The 21,971-nt window shown below is 47.7% G+C and overlaps 1 protein-coding gene across 6 annotated transcripts in view; it reads left to right on the plus strand.

The window, feature by feature from the left end:
- Window positions 1-21,971, plus strand: part of TSEN2 (tRNA splicing endonuclease subunit 2) — an 88,190-nt gene that overhangs the window by 32,112 nt on the left and 34,107 nt on the right. For 4 of the 6 annotated variants that reach the window (XR_016394764.1, XM_089919735.1, XM_089919737.1 and 1 more), the window contains exons 2-7: window positions 198-412; window positions 2,131-2,212; window positions 6,339-6,375; window positions 12,896-13,421; window positions 14,585-14,662; window positions 20,746-20,796. Coding sequence is in view for 5 of the 6 variants with exons in the window: in XM_089919735.1 (XP_089775861.1) it covers window positions 224-412; window positions 2,131-2,212; window positions 6,339-6,375; window positions 12,896-13,421; window positions 14,585-14,662; window positions 20,746-20,796 (963 nt within the window). In the remaining variant the exon portion in view is untranslated. Of the gene's footprint in view, window positions 1-197; window positions 413-2,130; window positions 2,213-6,338; window positions 6,376-8,507; window positions 8,575-9,672; window positions 9,894-12,895; window positions 13,422-14,584; window positions 14,663-20,745; window positions 20,797-21,971 lie in introns of those variants that run through there. The other 2 variants (XM_089919738.1, XM_089919739.1) reach the window with 2 other exon arrangements.

Genomic DNA, 21,971 nt, shown 5'->3' on the forward strand with positions numbered 1-21,971 from the left:
GGAAGTAATCGAGATGCCCTAGGTGGGTAGGCTTTGTGCTGCGCAAACAAAATCTTCTCGTTACTCTCTCTTTTTGTTCACTGCTTTGTAAATATTTTTCCCACAGACCACAAGGTTTTCTGAGCCTGGATATAAATGTACTCACATGTTTGGTCAGTACAGTTATTGATTGACTTGTTTCTTTCTCCCTATTACAGTCTTTAAAGAACAGTTACCTTGGAAAATGGCAGAGGCAGTTTTCCGTCCCCCAAAGAGGAAAAGAAGAGTGTATGAGAGCTATGAGTCTCCACTGCCGATCCCTTTCGGTCAGGACTGTGGTCCTAAGAAGGACTTTAGAATATTCCGGGCCGAGATGATAAACAACAATGTGATAGTGAGGAACGCAGAAGATATGGAACAGCTCTATGGGAAGGTATGTGCGGGCAGCCTCAGCCCTGCTGCTTCCTGACAGCCCGGAGCCAGCCACTCTCTCCGCATCCACCCCCAGAAACAGACCATGAATGACCCATACGTTTTCCTTGCCGTTTAGTCCAATGTAGGAACAGAATCAGGTGCCCCGAAGCCATAAGCCCAGAGGACAGCTCCCAGCCACAAACCCACATTTCGTCAGTGAAGCTGGGTCAGTGCGTTGACCTTTCTTGTTTTTTGATTATAAAAGGAACACATGTTCATTGTAAAAAAAAAAAAAAAAAAAAAAAATTCAAGCAATTTACAGCAATGTAATGGGTAAAAAGTAAAGATTTCCCTCCTGTCACTGCCACTCCATCCCCAGAGGTAACTGCAGGATGGCACATTGTTCTGGCTCAGGACAAACCAGATGGGGCTTCAGCAGGTCCTTTGCTCGCTCTCCTGGTTGAGGACCTCTTCTTACATGAGGACGAGTTCCAGTTTTGGCTTTTTCCATCAGCCATAGGTTTGGAATGAGATTGGAAGCTTGCTTATTTTTTCCCCCATAGCCAATTCAACACTGGAGGCAATTTTTTTTTTTTTTTTTTTGCGGTATGCAGGCCTCTCACTGTTTTGGCCTCTCCCGTTGCGGAGCACAGGCTCCGGACGTGCAGACTCAGCGGCCATGGCTCACGGGCCCAGCCGCTCCGCGGCATGTGGGATCTTCCCGGACCGGGGCACGAACCCGTGTCCCCTGCATCGGCAGGCGGACTCTCAACCACTGCACCACCAGGGAAGCCCCAATACTGGAGGCATTTTTAAAGCAGCTTTATTGCGCTATAATTTACAGCCATAAAATTCACCCATTGTAAGTGCCTGATGCAATGACTGTGATGAATTCATAGAGCTGTGCCCCCACCATGACAGTCCACTTGTAGAGCATTCCCCGTGGCCACAGAAGGCCCCCTGATGCTCACTGTACTTAATCCCTGTCCCCACGCCCAGCCCAGGCACTGCTGATCCACTTCCTGTTTCTGTAATGTGCCTTCTCTAGACATTTTATATAAAATACATGTTGTAGTCACCTTCCCAAAGTGGGATACAGTGGGTGGCACTGACCCCAGTGAGACAGGGGTCTAGGCCAAGGGCAATCTCCTCCCCATTCGCGATATGTAACATTAAGCGGAGGCTTTGTGAAGCGCCATACACATGACTTATTGTGATTGTCAATCTGGGTGGAGGGTATAGGGTGTTCATTTTATTATTCTTTCAGTTTTCTATGGGTTTAAATATTTTCTAATTTTAAGAAATGGGGAATGGAGAATCAGTGTTTTTGGAGTCAGCAGGAGGGAGAAGAACAGTACCTCAGTTCTGTGAACAGGAGAATCCAAGAAGCTTTTTGTCCCTGGTGGACTTGGCTCCCGCTTTTAGGCCACTGTTCCTAATCCACGTGTGCAGAGGAGATCCTGCCTCTGCCTGCCCTTCACCTTCAGCTTACCAGACCTGGACTGAGGCCACTACTCACGAGACAAGCGAGGTGCCCTGGAAACTTCCCAGCTCCCTTCAAACGGTCAGAGAGAGAAGACGCTAAGATATTCACTAGTAATCATGAATTATCTATAATCAGAGGGAAGATGTCAAGCTGTGAAAAATGCAATGACTGTCTTGTTAACTCAAGTAGTTATTCTCCCTCAGCTAAAAAATTGATAACTAAACCTGAACTATTTTTTCTCTTCCCGGAAGGGTTATTTTGGAAAAGGTATCCTGTCCAGAAGCCGTCCAAACTTCACAATTTCAGATCCTAAGCTGGTTGCTAAATGGAAAGGTAAACTTGTGCAACATTCAGTTCTTTTGGCCAATTATCTTTTTCTTCATTTTTAGCTCTAACACCAGATTATACAGTAAAATTCTAGAGGAGAAGTAACATGCCACTGGCAGTTTTACTGGTAAAAATAGCAACTAGAGTAATTCTAATCAAGGTGAAAGGGTTCTTATGATTGGTGAAAATGTGTTTCGTCTAATTTCTGGAATTATCAAAAGTGTTATTTAGGCTTTTCTGTTGTTAAGCATTGCTCAGCAGAGTCCTGTGTGTGTGGAAGGTACTAGTAATTAAGTGCCTCCTCACCTGTGTGCAAGGTGGGTTTTATATTTTATCTCTAGAATTGGAATTTACAACAATAACCATGACATTGATGTATTTGTGAAAACATACTAATGTATATGGTTCCCATTTGCTGTTCCTCTTTAATTTATAAAGCTTTCATCTGGGTGTATTTTTCTAAGGGAGTCTCATGGTAATTACATAACCAATACCAGCAGGTTAAAACAGAATTAGAAAGGATTTTTTAAAAACATTTTATTGCAAGACAAAATACAAATTAAAACTGCACTGAGATACCATTTCAGCAATCAGAGTGACAGAAATCAGAAAGTTTGCCAATGTGCCCCATTGGTGAGCCCCTGAGAAGCACTCTCACGCATTGCTGGTGGGCGTGCAGGTGGTATGGCCATTACGAAGGGGACTTGACTGTCTCGAAAAACCATATATACATTTGCTCCCCCCCGTCCTCCTCTCCCCCTAACCCCTGGTAACCTTAATAGGCTTTCTGTGTCTTTGATTTTGCCCATTCTAAATATCTCATATAAGTGGAAACCTTTTGTGTCCTTCACCTAGGATAATTTTTTCAAGGTCTATCCATGCTGTCTATCCATATGTTTTCATTTCTCTTCTGTGTATACCTAGGAGTAGACTTGCTGGATCATATGATAATTCTATTTTAATTTTTTGAGGAACCACGAACTGTTTTCCATAACACCTGCATCATTTTACATTCCCACCAGCAATGCGTAAGGTTTTCCAATTTTTCCACATCCTCACCAACTTGTTCTTTTCTGTTTTGGTTTTTGATGATAGCCATTTTAATGAGTGTGAAGTGGTAAAAGTTTTTCATTTTAATGAAGTCTAGTTTATCGTTTTAATTTTTTTTTTCTTTTCATGTGCTTTTGGTGTCATACTAGGGAACAATTACCAAATCCAAGCTTGTGTAGATTTTCCCTGTGTTTTCTTCTAAGAGGTTAATAGTTTCAGCTCTTAAGTTTAGGTCTTTGATCTATTTTGATTTAATTTTTCTATGATGTAAGGTATGGGTCCAGCTTCATTGTTTTGCCTGTGGATATCCAGTTGCCCAGTATATGCATTTACTTTTTGGTTTTTTGTTTTGTTTTTTGTTTTTTTGCGGTATGCGGGCCTCTCACTGTTGTGGTCCCTCCTGTTGCGGAGCACAGGCTCCGGACGCGCAGGCTCAGCGGCCATGGCTCACGGGCTCAGCCGCTCCGCGGCATGTGGGGTCTTCCCGGACCGGGGCGTGAACCCGTGTCCCCTGCATCAGCAGGCGGACTCTAAACCACTGCACCACCAGGGAAGCCCCTATGCATTTACTTTTAACCCAGCAATTCCACTTCTGGGAATTTATCTTAAAGATACACTGGCAAAAATATGAAAAGAAAGAGCCCAAGGCTATTCATTGCAACACTGTTTCTAATGTTAAAAGACTGGAAACAACCAAAATGTCCATGGAGGGTGGGGATCCCAGCTGAATGAACTATAGAACATTCATATAATGACATGCTGTGGAGCTGAGGTAGGAATGGGACATCACTAGGATATATTTCTAAGCAAAGAAAGCAAGGTAAAGGAAAGTATGCTATGGCTTATCTAGAGGCAGGGGAATATAAATATATTTTTGGAATGTAAGGAAGGATAAATCATAGTTTTTTTAATGCCTATGGGCGAGGGATGGAACAGGATGGAGAGAGAGGTGAGACTATAGGTTTGACCTTGGAACCTTGTAAATGTATTACATGACAATAAGGTGGTGTAGCCACAGAGGAAGCTCTTTTGAGTGACTTTAAAACATGGTAATTTGACTGTTCAGTCCTAATGGGATAGACTTTGTATCTCCTGCCACAGTGTTGTTTAACAGACCACCCCCAAATTCAGTGGCTCTCAACAGCAACCAGATTGTTCATTTGAGTTGCTGGGTTTGCTGGGTGGGTCCACTGATCTTGGCTGGATGTGCTCATCCATCTGGTTAGTTATGGATCCACTGGCTGCACTATTAGAAGTCCAGTGATGGATGTAGCTGGACTCATTGGTGTCTGGTTGTCTGTTGGATGGCGGTCAGCTGGTCTAGGATGGCCTCAAGTGGGATGAGGCGGGGAGGGTACCGGGTATGTCATCCTCCACAGGCCAGCCCGGGCATGTTCTCATGGTGATCGTGGATGTACCGAACCATTTAGAGATGAAGTGATATGCGGGATCTGTTTCAAAATAATCTGGGGGCCAGGGGAATGGGCAGAAGAACAGGTAGAGCACCGTTGGCCATGAGTTGATTTCAAGCTGAGTGATGGGAACATGGGAATTTATTACACTGTTCTCTCTACTTTTGTATGTTTTCAATTTTTTCATAGAGTTTTTAAAAGGGAGAAAAAAAAAAATAGAGCAAGTAGCAAGCATAATGACCCTGCCTGTCCCCATCACCCAGCTTCAGCAGTTACTAATATTTGGCCCCCCAAAAATAGAAAGTTTTCAAATAGTGTAATGGTCTTAACAGTTGAGAATCTTTTCCTGATCTATGTAGTAACCAAGTTTTAAGTAGGGTAGAAATTTGAAGGAAGTGAATTTAGGCCAAGGAAACAGAGATTAAGGTTGTGGGCTGCCCTCAGGAAGTAGGTCTCAAATGTCCATTTGAACATTTTGGCTTCAACCTCATCTTCTACCCCCTCTCCACCCACGCTCTTCTACTCGTTGGTACCACGGCCACCTTGGGCTGCCGGCCGATGTGTGAAACTGCCATGCGTTTGCCATCCCCAGCCTTTGTGCATCGTGTCCTCTGCCTTTTTCCCCTGGTCCGCCTGGCGAACTCTTACTCATTCTTCAGAGCCCCACTCGATTACTCCTTCTCCTTTGTGTTTTCTCCTAACCCTTCCAGGTAAAGTAAGCCAGTCCCTTTACAATATGTACTGTCCTTGCTCAAGAAGGGTTAGAATCAGCTTGGGTTAGAGTCAGTCATGTCTGGTCTGTCTCCCCAACTAGAGTGTGAGTATCTCAAGGAGAGGGGATTTGCTTTATTACTTCTGTATATCTCGTGCTTGGCACATGGAAGGCTGTCAGTAAAACTTGCTAAATTGTAGCTTGTTGTTAAATTACCAGAGGAGGGAGGTCTCCTTAGGTCAAATTACTAAGGAGATAGGAGTCTGTGAACTCACCTCCCTAGGATTTTAAAGCCGAAAATCATCAATTCCAGGCCTTTAGGGTACCAGAGAGGAAGCCGAGTATGGATAAAGGAAAGATGAGCTGCCCAAAGGCAGGGTGAGGGAGGACCAGGACAAAAACCCACTCTGTTAGTGACCTGGTCAACATTTTAAGGGCAAGACTCTTCCAGCCAGATGCCCAGAGCTGGAACTAGAGCCTGGAACTCCCAAACCCACATCCAGAGCTAACACCGCCATGAGATCTACTCCAGCATCCCTTTCCTTAGGCGCATGTGAGCAGCTGTCACAGAAGGTGCTTGATGGAACACGGAGAACGGAGGTAAAGTGTGTAACTTTAGGGCTTCGGTACTCTCGCCTAGAAGTTGAGGGCCCGAGCATTCGGAGGTGGCAGAGTTTCCCCTTCCATGCTGCCACTGCTTAGCTGGAGTGTTGAGAAGGATTTCGAGGCCACATCTGAGCCTGGCAAGGGTCCTGACGGGTCAGCAGCGCCCGCCAGGGCGCGCGTGCAGGGAGTGATGGTGCATAAAGCATCTGTCTGGCTGCTTGGACAGGATTCATTCGACCTTCTAGATGTGAGATTTTGTGAATCTTGAAATTCTTTGTCGTTTCTGGGTTGTCAGTGTTTTCCCCCTTAAGGAAAATTTGTCTAAACTAATAGCACTTCTTTGTTGTTGCAGATGTGAAGACAGACATGCCTGTAATCACGTCAAAAAAGTAAGTCTTGGTGGACTTTGACCTTGGGCGAAATTATGGTTTAAATCAGATCTGTTTTCAGGTAGCCTTTTCTGATGTGGTTGTGCACACCTTTTTTGTGTGTGTGTGGTAGTAGTAGTAGGTGTGTCCTTGCAAACTATGTCCGAATTTAATGTGGATCAAATCATATTTGAATTGTACTAAGTAAGTTTATTTTAAAAAGTAATCCTAAGCCAAAACCTTTGCCAGTTCAATTCCTTCCAAAATATGAACACTAATCCTGTAATATATATTGTCTGTAATCACTAAGGTACTTAGGTTTGGAGCTGGCCTCCTGCGCTGTGTGGGCGTCAACAGCCCTGTCCTCTTTCATCGCTCCACACTTGCGGCGTTAGAGAAAGCCGCTTTCCCAGAGGCTCTCACACAGACCACCCACACAGCCACGATCCTTCCTTCCTCTGGGCTTTTGTTTCTGCTGTTCGCGTTTCCCAGAACACTTCTCCCTAACCTACCAGGCACGCGTGCTGCTGGGTATTCCTGCACGTCCAGCCTACGTGCCAGTTTCCTGGAGCGTCTCCGCGCCGCCCTTTCCTCCGCTGCCGCCGCAGAATCTGCCTTGGCGCCTGTCGCTGTGCCGTACGTCACACACTGGACTTAGACTGTCAGTTGTCAGAGGGCGGGGACCATGCCCGGTTCCCCTCTGCAGCCCCACACCCAGCGCTCCCTTGGTAGGATTTTGTTGGGTAAATGTTCCTCATTCTAAACGCTGGTCGTCCCTGCGGGACAGCTCAAGTTGCAACTCTTCCATGAAGCCTTCTGAAACCGCTCAAGCCTATAGTGGTTCTTCATCTTGCTTCTGGCATGTACTGGCAGAATCTGACAGCTCCTTTTCATGCTCTGAAACCCCACAGCCAGGGAGTGCCCGAGAGGCAATGGCACCTGGAAGATCTCAGGGGCTGCTCTGGCCATAGCCACAGGCTGGGGGACGGCATAGGGCCTGAGAGGGCCTGGCCGAGCCCCCGTTCCACTGGGAGCTGCAGTGTAGACTGGCTGCTGCAGCCAACACTAGGATGCAGAAACAGCAGAAGCCCGTCCCTCAGAACCGCATCCCGATCGAGCTGGCAGGACAGATGACACGGCAGCAAGCCCGTTTGAATATGTGAGGTTCTCGGGGGTGGGGGACTGCTGCCCCCCCCATCTGAAGGTTAACCCTCGGTAAGCTCTGTAGAATGTGCAACATTCCAGGAATTCTGTTGAGCCTTGCGTCAGTTTCCTAGGGCTGCTGTAACTAAGTACCAGAGACTTGGCGCTTTTTTGTTGTTGTTGTTGTTTTTTGCTGTGTCAGGTCTTAGTTGCGGCAGGCAGGATCTTTGGTTGCAGTGCGTGGGCTTCTCTCTAGTTGTGGCACGTGGGCTCTGTAGTTGCAGCACTGGCTCAGTAGTCCCACAGTACGTGGGATCTTAGTTCCCTGACCAGGGATCGAGCAGGCATCCCCTGCATTGCCAGATGGATTCTTAACCACTGGACCGCTAGGTAAGTCTCAAACTTGGCAATTTAAGAGAACAGAAATTTATTCTCACGGTTCTGGAGGCCAAAGTTCCCAAATCAAGGTGTCAGCGGGGCTGTGCTCCCTCAGGAGGCTCTAGGGGAGGGTCCTTCCTGCCTCGTCTTAGCCTCTCGTGGTGGCCAGCAGTCCTTGGCCCTCCTTGGCTTGTAGACACATCACTCCAGTCTTCCTCCATCGTCGCATGGTGGCCCGCCTTGTGTGTCTCTGTGTCTGTGTCCAAATTTCCCTTTTTTTGTAAGGACACCAGTTAGTCTGCCCTCATCTTGACTTCATTACATCTGAGAAGACCTGTTTCCAGATAAGGTCCCATTTGCAGGTGCCAAGAGGTAGGACTTCAGCACATCTGACAGTTCTGTCAGGAAAGTATGCCCTCCCCAGCGCCACCCCCCATCAATACTTGGTTCATCATTAGTTCGTAAAACTTGCGGTCACAAATGTAAATTTCGTTAACTCTTAGAAAAATGGACTCTTTTTCATACCTTGAGGTTAGTTTTCCAACTTAAGTACGTGTTACAATTGTTTATTTTCTCAGAACTTCGGATCCCTCTTTCCAGTGGATCCACTATAATCGGCCTTTTCCCAACAGTAGCCGTCCTGGGGTGATGAGAACCTTCCGTGTGATCTCTTCTGGACGTGAGCATCCAGACCCTCAGGTGATGCACCTGCGGGCTGAAGATTGCAGGGTTGTGTCGTGGAAGGACCAGCCCTGAGGATGGTGCTGGCCCCCTCCTGACCTGTGGTCCTCTCTCCAGCCAGCACTTACTGCGGGTGCCCACGTGTAGGGCACTGGGTAGGTGCTGGAGGTACAAGATGAGGAAAGATCTCTGTCCTCTTCTCGGGGATTTAGAGTCTAGTGGGAGGGGAAGAGGAGTAGACAAATGAGCTCTTCTGTGATAAATATTATGATGAGGTATCGCCAGCAGCAGCAGCGTTGTCATAGCCAATCGGTACTGATTCTCCAACAGTGCTGTTACCGGTCCACATGTTTTACCCGTATCCTCTCAGCTCGTCTTCTGGAGAAACCTTTGAGTTAGGTGTAGTTGTTTCCATCAAGTGCATAGGGAGCCTACAGAGAGCTGCCCAAGAGTTCGTGAGCTCGAACCAGGAAGCACGACTCCGGAGCCTGGACGGTAATCTCATAGTTGTATGTGCCGGCATTTCTGGGGTGTATTCCATGTAATAGGCACTGTGTTCATAACAGCTTTGTGGATTAGCTTTTCATGTCCTCACATCACCCCTAGGTGGTCAGTCCTATAATTATCTGTCTTGGAAAGCGGAGGAAAGAGCACCGGAGGAGGTTAATTAACTCGCTCAGGGTCAGTACTTGGACCTAAGCAGCCTGCCTCAAAACCGTTTTGCCGTGAACTTCCAGTAATAATTAGGCCTCAGTCAGTAAGAGGTGAAGAAGGATGTTGGCTGCAAATGGAAGAGGTGTGCTTGAGGGCAGAGGCACCTGAGAAGCTGAGCCGTATGCACACGGCCCCGCTCGGTGCTCTTGGGGCCCCAGAACGGCTCTGCACCACCAGGCGCTTCGCGGCTTCTCATCGCACCTGCCACCTCCTCCCGCTCTCCCCTCATGTTTTCCAGTTTTTACTTTTTACTCTTCTCTTCCTGCTGCTTCTCCAGCAGTGTTCAGGGTTAATCACAGCAGGACTTTCTAAGGCATTGCCAGCCATTGAGAGGACACCTTCTGCTCTGTGCCCCATTGCCATGTGTCGATCACAGGCTGAGTCAGAGGCTTCCTTCCACAGGCTTTAGCAGCCGCTGTTGCATTCAGCTTCCATAAACAAACATCTGAGGTCATCAGAGGCAGGAAAGCGGTGTGATCCCGGCATTTGGCAGAAGAGCAGAAGGTGTCAGATGCTGAGTGGCTCAGCTCAGAGTCACAGAAGAGCCAGCTCCGGAACCCAGATCTGGTACAGTGCTCGACCCGCACGGCTGCCCCTGCTCCCAGAGAGCGATTCATTAAGGTGTACGTTTCCATCCATTAAAATGTCATTTGTATTTTTAAATGTAATAAGTATTGAGTCGAAATGATTTTATTTTTCAAGTCTCCCCGAAATACCCCACAGTCATAAAGTAACAAATATTTATTGAACACTTACTATGTGCTGAGCACTTCACATGTCTCATCTCCTTTCATCCTTACACCGCCCCCTGGGGCAGGTCCAGTTATCCCCGAGCTTTGGAGGGGAGGGCACGTAGCTGGTACGAGAACCTCATGCTCACAGTGAGGACTTGAGCTCACATCTGCCTTGACCACTCTGGTGCTAAGAAACTGAGCAGGGACCTTTGTGCGTGTGCACTCTCTCTCTCTCTCAGTTCCACATCTCCTGCTCAAAGTGGGAGCTGTTGAACCTTTAATGCTGTGGTTCTTTCACATATTTTAAATCAGGGAATTTGATGAAAGTTGTGGATCCCTTCCCCAGGAAAATACACATGACACGAAAATTTGTGTTCAGACACAGGAGATTCATAGACCCGTGAAGGCTTTAGCCAGTGTTACTGGTGACACGAAGAACATAGATCCTTTTAGATCCCTCATATGAAAGTCCTTCTAACTGCACATGAGAGAGGCTGTACCTTTCATGCAGGAGAGGAGACACCCTGCTGCTCTCTGGGCAGCTACATTTTATGCTGATTATAAAAAGGAGTGCATAACGTGATCCTTATGAGGTAATGGTACTATTATCTCCATGTTAGGGGTGGGGAAACGGGCACAGAGCAGTTAATTCATTGGCTTTGTCACCCAGTTACGAGGGATAGAGTAAGGGCTGAACACAAAACGTGCAGGACCAGAGTCCGCATGTGTAATCGCTGCACCATCCTGCCTTATAGGTGTAGAGCAGCCTCGCCAGGTCTTAATCTTTACATCTAAGATACAGTCCCCAGTATATAGGGCTGCATGCTTATCCCCCCGTGTAGGATAAGCAGGGTGTGGACAGCTTGGAGATTGTTCTGATGTATCAGGGTTAATCAACCACAGATCTCTTTTTCAAAACAGCAGAATGGGACTTCCCTGGCGGCACAGCGGTTAAGAATCCGCCTGCCAAGGCAGGGGACACGGGTTCAAGCCCTGGTCTGGGAAGATCCCGCATGCCGCAGAGCAACTAAGCCCATGCGCCACAACTAGTGAGCCTGTACTCTATAGCCCACGAGCTACAGCTACTGAAGCCCGTGTGCCACATCTACTGAAGCCCACGCACCTAGAGCCCGTGCTTGGCAACAAGAGAGGCCACCACAATGAGAAGCCCACGCACTGCAATGAAGAGCAGCCCCCACTCACTGCAACTAGTGAAAGCCCGCGTGCAGCAACGAATATCCAGCGTAACCAAAAATAAATAAATAAAATAAATTTATTTAAAAAAAAACAGAAGCCAGCTTCCTTGCTTCACCGTGTGTAAGTTTATAGACCATGATGTATCCCATCATCCATACACAGGCAGGATACTCAAGGTGAAGAGAAAAGTGACATCTGTCTTCCCACAGCCACGTGTCTTCTTCCATTCTTTGCAGACTGATTGCTGTAGGTGGAGGCTAACGGTGCTTGAGTTTTGCAATGTCTTTCGCCTCTGCGGATCAGATTCCACACACGTGTGGCATCTTATGTCACATGACGCATCCCAGCAGCCTTGTCAGGTGTTGACGCTGCTTCAATAGGCAGAATCCTTTTGTGTTGCCTGTAACTTGGGAAGTGTTCAGGGCTTGCCTTCAAGTTTAAGAAACTAAGCATGTATTTTCTCATTAAAATATACTTTGAAAATTATGGGAAAAAGGGCCATTTTTTATTAAGATGCTTGGGTGTGTGTAACTGTACTCATTTCTTTGCGTACCCGGGGGAGACGTTCGTAAGTACTGTACTGTGAAAAATGTTTATTAAAATTCTCATTTTGCTCTCCAATACTAAACAAAGACTTCCTGCTGTGACTGAGACACACATCTGAAAACATGACAACCAAAACTGAAAATAACGCAAAACAAACCCTGACAAAGGATGGCCATTTTCTCTTTAAATTTACCTAAATCATTTGGTCCACCAGTTTTAAATTACATAAGTTTTCATACTTTGTTAAACTGGGGTCATTTTTTTTCAAATTAAGCAAATTAGATGAAGCTGTGTAATAAAAACAAAAAGTAATAGGGCTTCCCTGGTGGCGCAGTGGTTAAGAATCCACCTGCTGGGCTTCCCTGGTGGCGCAGTGGTTGAGAATCTGCCTGCTAGTGCAGGGGAAACGGGTTCGAGCCCTGGTCTGGGAGGATCTCACATGCAGCGGAGCAACTAGGCCCGTGAGCCACAACTACTGAACCTGCGCGTCTGGAGCCTGTGCTCCGCGACAAGAGAGGCTGCGATAGTGAGAGGCCTGTGCACCGCAATGAAGAGTGGCCCCCGCTTGCCACAACTAGAGAAAGCCCTGGCACAGAAACGAAGACCCAACACAGCAAAAATAAATAAGTTAATAAACTAAAAAAATAAAAATAAAAGAATCCACCTGCCAATGCAGGGGACACGGGTTCGATCCCTGATGCAGGAAGATCCCACATGCCGCGGAACAACTAAGCCCATGCACCACAACTACTAGGCCCGCACACCTAGAGCCCACGAGCCACAACTACTGAGCCCGCATGCCTAGAGCCTGTGCTTTGCAGCAAGAGAAGCCACCGCAATGAGAAGCCTGCGCACCACAATGAACAGTAGCCCCCGCTCGCCACAACTAGAGAAAGCCCACGTGCGGCAACAAAGACCCAACACAGCCACAGATAAATAAAATTTAAAAAAAAATTTTTAAAGTAGTAGATAATTATTGCAGAGCAGTTAGAAAGTGCAAAAAAGTATAAAGAAAACAACCTACAGCCCATCGTTGAGAAGAACTATAGACATTTTGGCCTACTGCCTTCCCATCTTTTTCACACATTCAGCTGTCTTTTCAATATTGAAATTTAAGTGTTGTTACTAACAGAATTTCTGCTTTGCAGGTATCAGCGTAGCGTGGAATGGGCCACAAACCTCATGCGAAGACAGGGCCAGGATGAGAGCACAGTGCGTAGACTCCTTGAGGATTACACAAAGCCCCTTCAGCATCTTTGTCTGCAAAGGAATGAAGAGGTCCAGTTGTGTAATGAGCTGAACTCTGGAATGGTTTCCAAAAGGGAAGGCACAGCAGATAGAGAGAAACTTTCTGCCATGAATGGGGTTGCAGGAAAGTCACACGATCTGGAGGATCCCAGCAAGCGATCAGACTGCCTGCAGGAGGGCTCCAGGCCTGACCCAATACCTACCCACGGCCCGGGTGAACATGTGGCGGAGGTCACCGCTTCTCTGCCCCACGTGCACTGGGGCAAACAGGATGTTCTCCTCCCGCCCTCTGGCGCTCAGCCTGGGGACAGCAGCCAACGAGCGGGTCTGGTCCCGGCCAGAGAGAGAGGGCCTGAGCATCACTGCGTGCTGGTGGAGGAAGTCGTGTGTGACGTGAGTGAGAGGGAAGACGCCTCAGGTGGGAACGTAAGTAGAAGGAGAGAGATCACCTCCTCCAGAGCCATCTGTGTCTGACCCAGAGGAGATGCTGGCCAACAGGGACGTCCCTTACTCGGAACTGGTAGCAGGCCCGTGTTCAGCACCCGGGACATGTGAGAGCTGGTGCAGGACACACACTGCAGACCCTCCAAGGGCACCAGCCAGCCCTGAGGGCTCAGTAGTCGTGAGGGCTGTTTCAACTGAAACTTCAAAGTCTGTGAATAGCTTAACTTTAAAAAATATATGAATATATATATATATAATATTTAAATAACGTATATCTGTAATACATAACACATAAAGTAAAGCAGGTCCAGTAACATTCTCTCCCTTGCCAGGGAGAAGAAGAAATGCAACGGTAGTTACGCAGTCTTGAGTGTAGCGGTGGGCAGGGGCTCAGGTGGGGAGGGCAGCCCTCACAGGAGGAGGCTGGGGCGCAGAACTAGACCCACTTCATTCAGGGACCTACAAGATAGTTGCCCCAGCAACATCTGTGGCAGCTAAAAGTGAGAAACAGTCTAATAGTTAAATAGCATGAGAAACACCCGTTTGAAGAAATATCTCGCCTTTAGGGTGGAGTTTATGAAGTCTCATTAAGAACTTGGCATATGCTTGTGAGGTGCAGTTGGGTGAAAAAAAGCAACACATTAAACTGACCAACCAAATGATCACAACTGCAGGAAAAGTTCATGGGCGATAAAAGAAAGGAACTAAGTCAAAATGTTAATACAGTTGACCCTTGAACAACATGGGTTTGAATGTGGGTCCCCTTACGAAAGAGGATTTTTTTCCGTAGTAAATACCGTACTGCTGCACGACCTGCGGTTGGTTGAATCTGCAGATAGGAAAGAACGCAGACATGGAGGGCCAGGGCCGGCTGTGAGTTACATGCAGACCTTCGACTGCCCGGAGTCAGCACCTCAGCCCCCTTGTTGTTCAAGGGTCAGCTGCAGTAGAAAAACGAAAACTTATTTTTCTGCATAAATAATAAATTATTTTTCTACATAAATAAATTATTTTTTAACAGAATTAATCCAACAAATGTGAATCGGGGAAATTTAGAAGAAAACGTTCGTTTTAAAATGCACCCTCCTCCAGGTAACACATAGTGCTTCCATTTGTTCTGTATGTATTTTTTTTTTCCTCTTCAGATGTCGCCAAAAAAGAGACTGATATGCAGAAGAAATCCATTTAGGCTCTTTGAGTACTTGCAGCTCAGCCTGGAAGAGGTATGTTCCCAGCATGTCGTCTTCTCAGCTGTCGGTCTCTGGGCCTGGGCCATGCCACGTAGATAAGTCCACCTCAAAATGCAGTTCCGCATGCAGTTCAGAGTCCACATGCAGTGAAATGCCTGCATTTCACTCCTCGGCCTTCATTTCATCGATTCTAAGATGTCCATTTAGGGCAGGCCTGCCCCGTATCACCCCACAGAGGTTTCAAGGGGGTTGTCTGAGCACTTCTTTTCACATCAGGGTTTCTGATTGTCCAGATATTGTGTTACTACTTTTTAGCAGCTTCTAAAAACATACAGGTTTATTGAGACACAGAGCACATACCATACCATTCATTCATTTAAAGTGTGTAGTGGGTTTTGGCATATTCGTGGAGTTTCACCAGCTTTTCACAGGCTTCGATGCATGCCCCGAGTCATGTAGCGACTGCTAATTACGTAAATGGATTCTAGGTATTTCCTTCTGCAGAATTACTAACACGTGTTCCCTTTACTGCGTTCTCAAAAGTTGCTGCAAGTGGCTTTCTGAACCTGCCTTATATTTTCCGTCTGATTTGGGGTTCCTCTGTCCTGTGTTCACGCGGCCATCAGTCCCCCCTTTTTTGCTTATGTCTGTACTGTACCCGAATTTGATGACAGCGCCCCTTCCTCTGTCTCCTGTCCTTGGCTGTGCCCTTCTGCAGGGGTGCTCCTGCCTGTCTGGAGGCTCCTGCAGCATCTAGCTCAGTGCTTGGCGTATCTGTTGGTCTCAGGCAGTGCTTGTTGAAAGCATCCACGCTGGTCATTTCATAGATGTGTTCACAGAGAAGTGACTGTGTCTCCGTATTCTCTTCACCTGCTAGGCTGTGCTTCCTTCCTTGCAGTGAGGCCAGCGGTACAAAGAACGGGCTCTCAGAGCAGGAAAGGACGTTGGGATTTATTTACTTCCTCTCCTCAGTTCACAAATGAGACAGCTTAGTCTGCTGTTGAACACAGCAGCCACTAGGCACATGTGACTGTTGAAACTAATTAAAATTGTGCAAAATTAAAAATTCTTTTCTCGGTTGTGCCAGCCACACTTCAGACGCTCAGCAGGCACCCGTGGCTGCTCTGTTGGACAGCGCTGGGGACACCATCCTCTAGGTCCTTGACTTCTCTGAGCCTCAGATTTCTGCTCTGTAAGATGAGGGTGATGTAACACCTTGTTCATAATATGTTCTGGAATTAAGTAGTGCACGTGATGGCTTCAGCACCGTGCCTGGTGTATCGTAGATGCTCAGTAAGCATTGTGCCTGCTGTTTCTGTCATTACCATCATTATTAAGTCACTTGTAAAAGCTATTTAGTGGCTGCTTGGAACTCTTCCTTTTGCAATCAGTGTTTAGCAAAAAGATTACCAGGGACTTGCTATGTGCCGGGCACTGGGCTGAGTACTAACGGTACAGAGAGAAGCAGAATGTGGCTCTGGTCCTGAGAGAGCCACAAATTGCAGTTCAGTGTGACGGGCCCCGTGTGGTGTGTGGGCTGTGACTGCTCCTCTTGTACCCCACATCTGACATCTGTGAGGCGCTTGATAATTATTTGTTAAGTGGATGTGTGCAAGGTGGGATGGGCACAGAAACTGGTGGGCTCCAAAGGGATGCGAGCCACCTGGAAAGACTTTACAGGGTTGGTGGTACCTGCAGGTGTTACAGAGTAAATAGGGGATTGCCACGTGGACACGGGACGGCAGGCCCTTGCATGCAGCGTGGTCCCAGAAGCGGCCGCCCAGGAGGGGAGATCACGGAGGGCGCGTCTATGAGTAGGGGTCTGACCTGGTCCTGGTGGCACCGGGGCAGTGCAGGTGGCTGTGCAGGGGAGTGGCAGGGACCGGAGCTGGCATCCGGGTGAGGGCAGGCTGGAGGGCTGAGCCGACAGGAGGCAGCCAGCCTCTCAGCTGTAGGGGCAGCAGCAGAGGGCGGAGGGAGAGGATTCGGTGTCAGAAGCTGGGGGCCGAGCCTCACTGCTCCAGGCGGGGACCAGCTGATGCTTTTCACTGACCGTGTTGCTCCCTCTTCCCACACAGTCGCTGAAGCAATGCCACAGTAATGGGAGGCAGGAGGCGAGGTGGTTCTCGTTCTTGGAGGCCACTGGGTTCCTGAGAACATTCCAGAGACGTGTTGCAGAAGTTTCCAGGGAGCGTGCAGTTAAGCCTGGCTCCGCTTCCCAGTTCTGTTTTGGCAGGTTCCCTTGGATGAATCACCCGTGTTTGGTGGCACCACCCCGTACAGTGTAACATGTTTCCATAAATGTCCCCCAGGAACACGGGCAGCCCTGCTGTGGTGATTCAAAGCGGTTCTTAGGTTTTGAGGGTGGTAACACCGAGCTGACTGAGAGATCTGTCTCTGAGAGCTGTTTTTCATTTTAACGCTTCAGGCCCTGACCGGATTTAGTGACAAGGCATTAAAACCATCATTAAGCTCATCCGTCCATCTTATTAGTACTATCACAGTAAAAACTTACTCATGAGATTTCGAGGGTCTAGTCTCCAGCCTCCACAGACCTCCCCGGTCTGCTGATGACTTAATTCTAAATAAAGCCAACTCCGTTGGATTAAGATCCTCCCCATCTATAATAAGTGCCTAAGAGCAGCTTGCATAGGTTCATAAAAGCTATTTTAGGCCAATTAAAAACAAGGCTTTGGTTTCATCAGTTCTTAGGGAAATGTGTGTTTGCTAATAATGGAAAGTTTCTGAGGAACTTAAATTCTGATGGATACCAGGAGGTCATCTCTTCCTAGGCAAGGACTGGATTGAACCTTTCCCAGCTACAGTGTCTTTTTAGAAAGGCAGGGAAACGAAATGAATTGAGCAGTTAGGTGCTTTGCATGCTTTTGGGGTGGGGGGGGGAGGGGGGTGCTGTGCCTTGCGGTTTGTGGGATCTTAGTTCGCCGACCAGGGATTGAACCTGGGCCACAGCAGTGAAAGCAACTCCTAACCACTGGACCACCAGGGAACTCCCAGCATGGTCTTTGTAAGTGTTCAGGAAATCTAACCTCATTAAATCTTTAAGAAGGCTTGATCATCCCCATTTTCTAGATGAGGTGGGAGGGTTTAAGTGATACTTCCAAGCTAATGAGATTTCAGCCCAGGTCTGCTTATCTCAGAGTGTCTTCCTGTTCTACCACTGTGAACCCAGAAGGGAAAGTTGAGGGAAAACGAAACGAAAAGAATGACTTGGCTTTTTGAGGAACCACGTTTTCTTTTCTGTTGCACCTTTTGGCCACCATCTGTATCCGTCTGAAAAAGCAGTGTGTTGCGTTAATAAGTAGTGGGCCACAGGAGAGCAAGCGGCAGGCTGTCACTGGTAGCTAAAGGAGAAGCAGGACAGTGTCCACCCTGAGGAAACGGAACTGGGAGACCTGCCCTGGGTAGCCTGGCCACGTGCTCCAGACCATGGGTGGGATCCACACCTGCTTCTTTATTCTTTCAGCACAAGCATTGAGCCCCTTCTAGGTCAAGGGCACGGCAGGCAGAGTTTCTTTCTCACAGAGTTTACATTCTAGCTGGAGAGACACACTTAAGAAAGACACTTTCAGGCGAACATAAATGCTCTAAGGAAGTCGATCGGGACGGGGTCACGCAAACTGGGTGGTCAGGGAGGAGCTCTCTGAGGAGTGACCTTTGACTCTGGGTGTGGGAGCAGCAGTTACAAAGGCGAAGGCAGGAGTGAGCTCAGTGTGTCCGGGGACGGAAGTGAAGCGACCGTCTAGGGAGAGCGCCGGGCGAGTGCCACGAGACACCTGGGAGCCAGGGGCCTTCACGTGCTGAGAAGGTAGCTCGGGCTGGCCTAGGGGACGGGCTGCAGGGCCGGAGCACAGAGGCCTTTGCAGAAGTCCAGGTGGGAGGCAGTGGCGGCCAGGATCAGGGCACTGGACCCAGAGAAGCGGGCCTGGCAGGTAACCACCTGCATCTTCAGAGAAGCTCTCGATTTGGATCTGGGTAGAACTCAAGTAGTTCTCAGGGACTTCCCTGGTGGCGCAGTGGTTAAGAATCCGCCTGCCAATGCAGGGGACACGGGTTCGAGCCCTGGTCTGGGAAGATCCCACATTGCCGCGGAGCAACTAAGCCCGTGCGCCACAACTACTGAGCCTGCACTCTAGAGCCCCCAAGCCACAACTGCTGAAGCCCGCACACCTAGAGCCCGTGCTCTGCAACAAGAGAAGCCACCGCAGTGAGAAGCCCGCGCACCGCAAGGAAGAGTAGCCCCCGCTCGCCGCAACTAGAGAAAAGCCCACGCGCAGCAACAAAGACCGAACACAGCCAAAAATCAATCAATCAATCAATCAAATTTAATAAATAAATAAAGTAGTCCTCAAACCACTGTACTCTTAAAAATTATTGAAGGACCCCAAGGAGCATTTTTACTTGGATTATATCTGTCAGCGTTTACCAAATTATACATTAACATGAAAACTTAAATATGTGTTTATTAACTCATTTTAAATTAATGATAATAAACCCACTATACATTAACATTATTTTTATTAAAAATAGCTGTATTCTTTCAAAACAAAACAAATCCAATGAAAAGAGTGGCGTTGTTTTTCATTTTGGCGAAGACTTTAAGGCCTGGCTTAAGAGAAGTCCCCCGGATTCTCACATTTGCTGCTGCGCTCAGTCTGTTGTGGTGTCACGTGTCTTGGAGCCTCTGGGAAGAATGAGTATGAACGAGGCCAATAATGCCTTGATCTCACAAAATGGTTTTGACTTTGAGAGCTCCTGCAAGGGTCACGGGGACCCCAGGATCCCCAGACTGACCACACTTAAAGGACCACTGCTGTAAAGAGAAGTGTCATCAGGTGGCCAGGAGAGGATGACGGTGGGGTGGATTGGGGCAATTCCTGAGGGTCAGGAAGGTGTTTCCTTAGCAGGACCTTGTCGCTGCTTGAAAGCCCTGCACCTTCACAGCCTGTGTACTCTTGAGTCCTGAGCCCTGAGCGGGGAGGAAAAAAGCCCTCAGTACCACTGTGGTGGAGCAGAAGCCTGAGGGCTCAGGGCAGGGACCACCTTCCTGCTGCCACCTGCACCAGAGGGCCCTCCAGGATACCTGAAATCTCACCTTCCATCCTCATGTTAAAAAAGAAAGTAGTTGGGCTTCCCTGGTGGCGCAGTGGTTGACAGTCCGCCTGCCGATGCAGGGGACACGGGTTCGTGCTCCGGTCAGGGAAGATCCCACATGCCGCAGAGCGGCTGGGCCCGTGAGCCATGGCCGCTGAGCCTGCGCGTCCAGAGCCTGTGCTCCGCAACAGGAGAGGCCACAACAGTGAGAGGCCCGCGTACCGCAAAAAAAAAAAAAGAGTAGCATTTAGAGCCACCATTTCTTCGTCACTGACTACTACAGACCAGCCTCACCTGAGCTCTTGAGGCATGAACGCAGACCCTAATCCCCTTGTACAGGCAGAGCTAACACCGGGGCCTGTTTGCTGTTGTCAGTGCTGGGCATCGTCTTGTTTTTGCCAGAAAGTTATTTTTATTTCCGTGTCAGTGTGATTTTACTCAACTGGGCCCGACCTTGTCTGCCGCTCCTCTTGCCTCCCCATGTGAGTGAAACATGGTGCCTTTTAATGAAGTTAATGGAAAGATGGGGTTTACTCGATCGGAAATCACTTTACAACAAGAGTGACCAAGAAACTCATTTGGTTTACACAAACCAAGTCTGCGTTGCCCACTTTCCACAATTTCTACTTATCTTTTTCTATAAATTCTTTTCTCACTTTAGTAAGGTTATTTGACAGAGGAAAATCCAATGAGCAAAGGTTTCTATTGTTGTTTTTGCTATTTATATCATTTTTCAGCTTAGCCGTGTGGTTTTTATAAAGAAAAAATACATGGAAAATTTCATAGAAATGTTTTGTACTGATTCTAAACCATTTTATTACATTCATATTTTAATCCTTGAAATTTAAATGAATTTCACATATTTTAAATGTTTAAAAATATGTGACCATTTGGATGGTGATAAGGACATTAATTTGTATTTAACGCAAAGAGAAATCAGTCTGTAAAATAATTTCTCAACGTGGAAGTTTCTGATGAGCATTTTCTGCTTGCCCTGTTTTTAGGCCTTCTTCCTGGTCTATGCTCTGGGATGTCTAAGTATCTACTATGAGAAGGTAAGATGTTTTATTCAGACACAGTCCACTTAAAATTTCCCTGATGTGGGCTTCCCTGGTGGCGTGGTGGTTGAGAGTCCACCTGCCGATGCAGGGGACGCGGGTTCACGCCCCTGTCCGGGAGGATCCCACATGCCACGGAGCGGCTGGGTCCGTGAGCCGTGGCCACTGAGCCTGCGTGTCCGGAGCCCGTGCTCTGTAGCGGGAGAGGCCACAACAGTGAGAGGCCCGCGTACCGCAAAAAAAAAAAAAAAAAATTTCCCTGATGTTAAAAGCAGGTTGTAGTAATTTCCATTGCTTTAATACAAATGGGTCCACTTTCACTGGATAAAATTGGAATTGAATTTTTTCTCTAAGTTTAGGCTTTGGGTCCTGAATTGGGATTGTTCAGGCAAAAGCCAGCTTTGACCCTTTCAGACTGAATTTCATTCCCAGAGACTAGGAGGATAGCAGTATCTTCTATAATGATCAGGAAATCTGTCAGAGCGGTACCAAAAATTAACAGCAAAGATAGAAACTAGCCGTGTTTTAGCACCTGCTTCGGTAAAGGCTGTGAGTTGGGAACTTTATATGCAGTACTTCTGGTCCTCAACTTGCGCCTGTAAAGACTTATAGACGGGGTAACTGAGGCTGAGGAAACACGTAACTCACCCAGGGTCACACAGCTGGTCTGGTTAGAATTAGTATTTGAACCTATGTCAGGACAGCTCCAAAGCCCATGATTTTGTGCTGTATCCTGCTGCCCTTAGCAGAACTTTAATCCCAGTGCTTGCCTCCTGGTAGAGGAATTGGGTGGAAGGCGAGACTTCACCGTACACTTTTGTACTTCTTGAATTTTGGCCCATGTGAATACAATACCTGTTCAAAATAATTCACGTGAAATTAAAATTAAGATGAAAAAGGTAAGCAGAACATTAGAACAGAGAAAATACATTTTATTCTGTTGTTGGGGGTACGTATTTTGTCATTCATCCGCTTCTAACTGTGTAAGTCCCCTTCATGAGTATCCCAGTGGTTTGGAAACGGGTGTCTGGCTGACGGGTGACCTATTGTCTGAGAGGGGGGCCGTCCTTAGCCCACCCCACCTCCTCCCCTGGGCCTTCACTGACATTTGTCGGGGCATTCCAGCTGCTCCGTAGAACCCTCAGCCTCTGAAACTCGGTGGGCTGTCCAAG

The sequence above is a fragment of the Delphinapterus leucas genome, chromosome 10 (assembly GCF_059928025.1).
Source record: "Delphinapterus leucas isolate spDelLeu-1000000601 "Yukka" chromosome 10, BTC_Dleu_Yukka2, whole genome shotgun sequence".
NCBI lineage: Eukaryota > Metazoa > Chordata > Mammalia > Artiodactyla > Monodontidae > Delphinapterus > Delphinapterus leucas.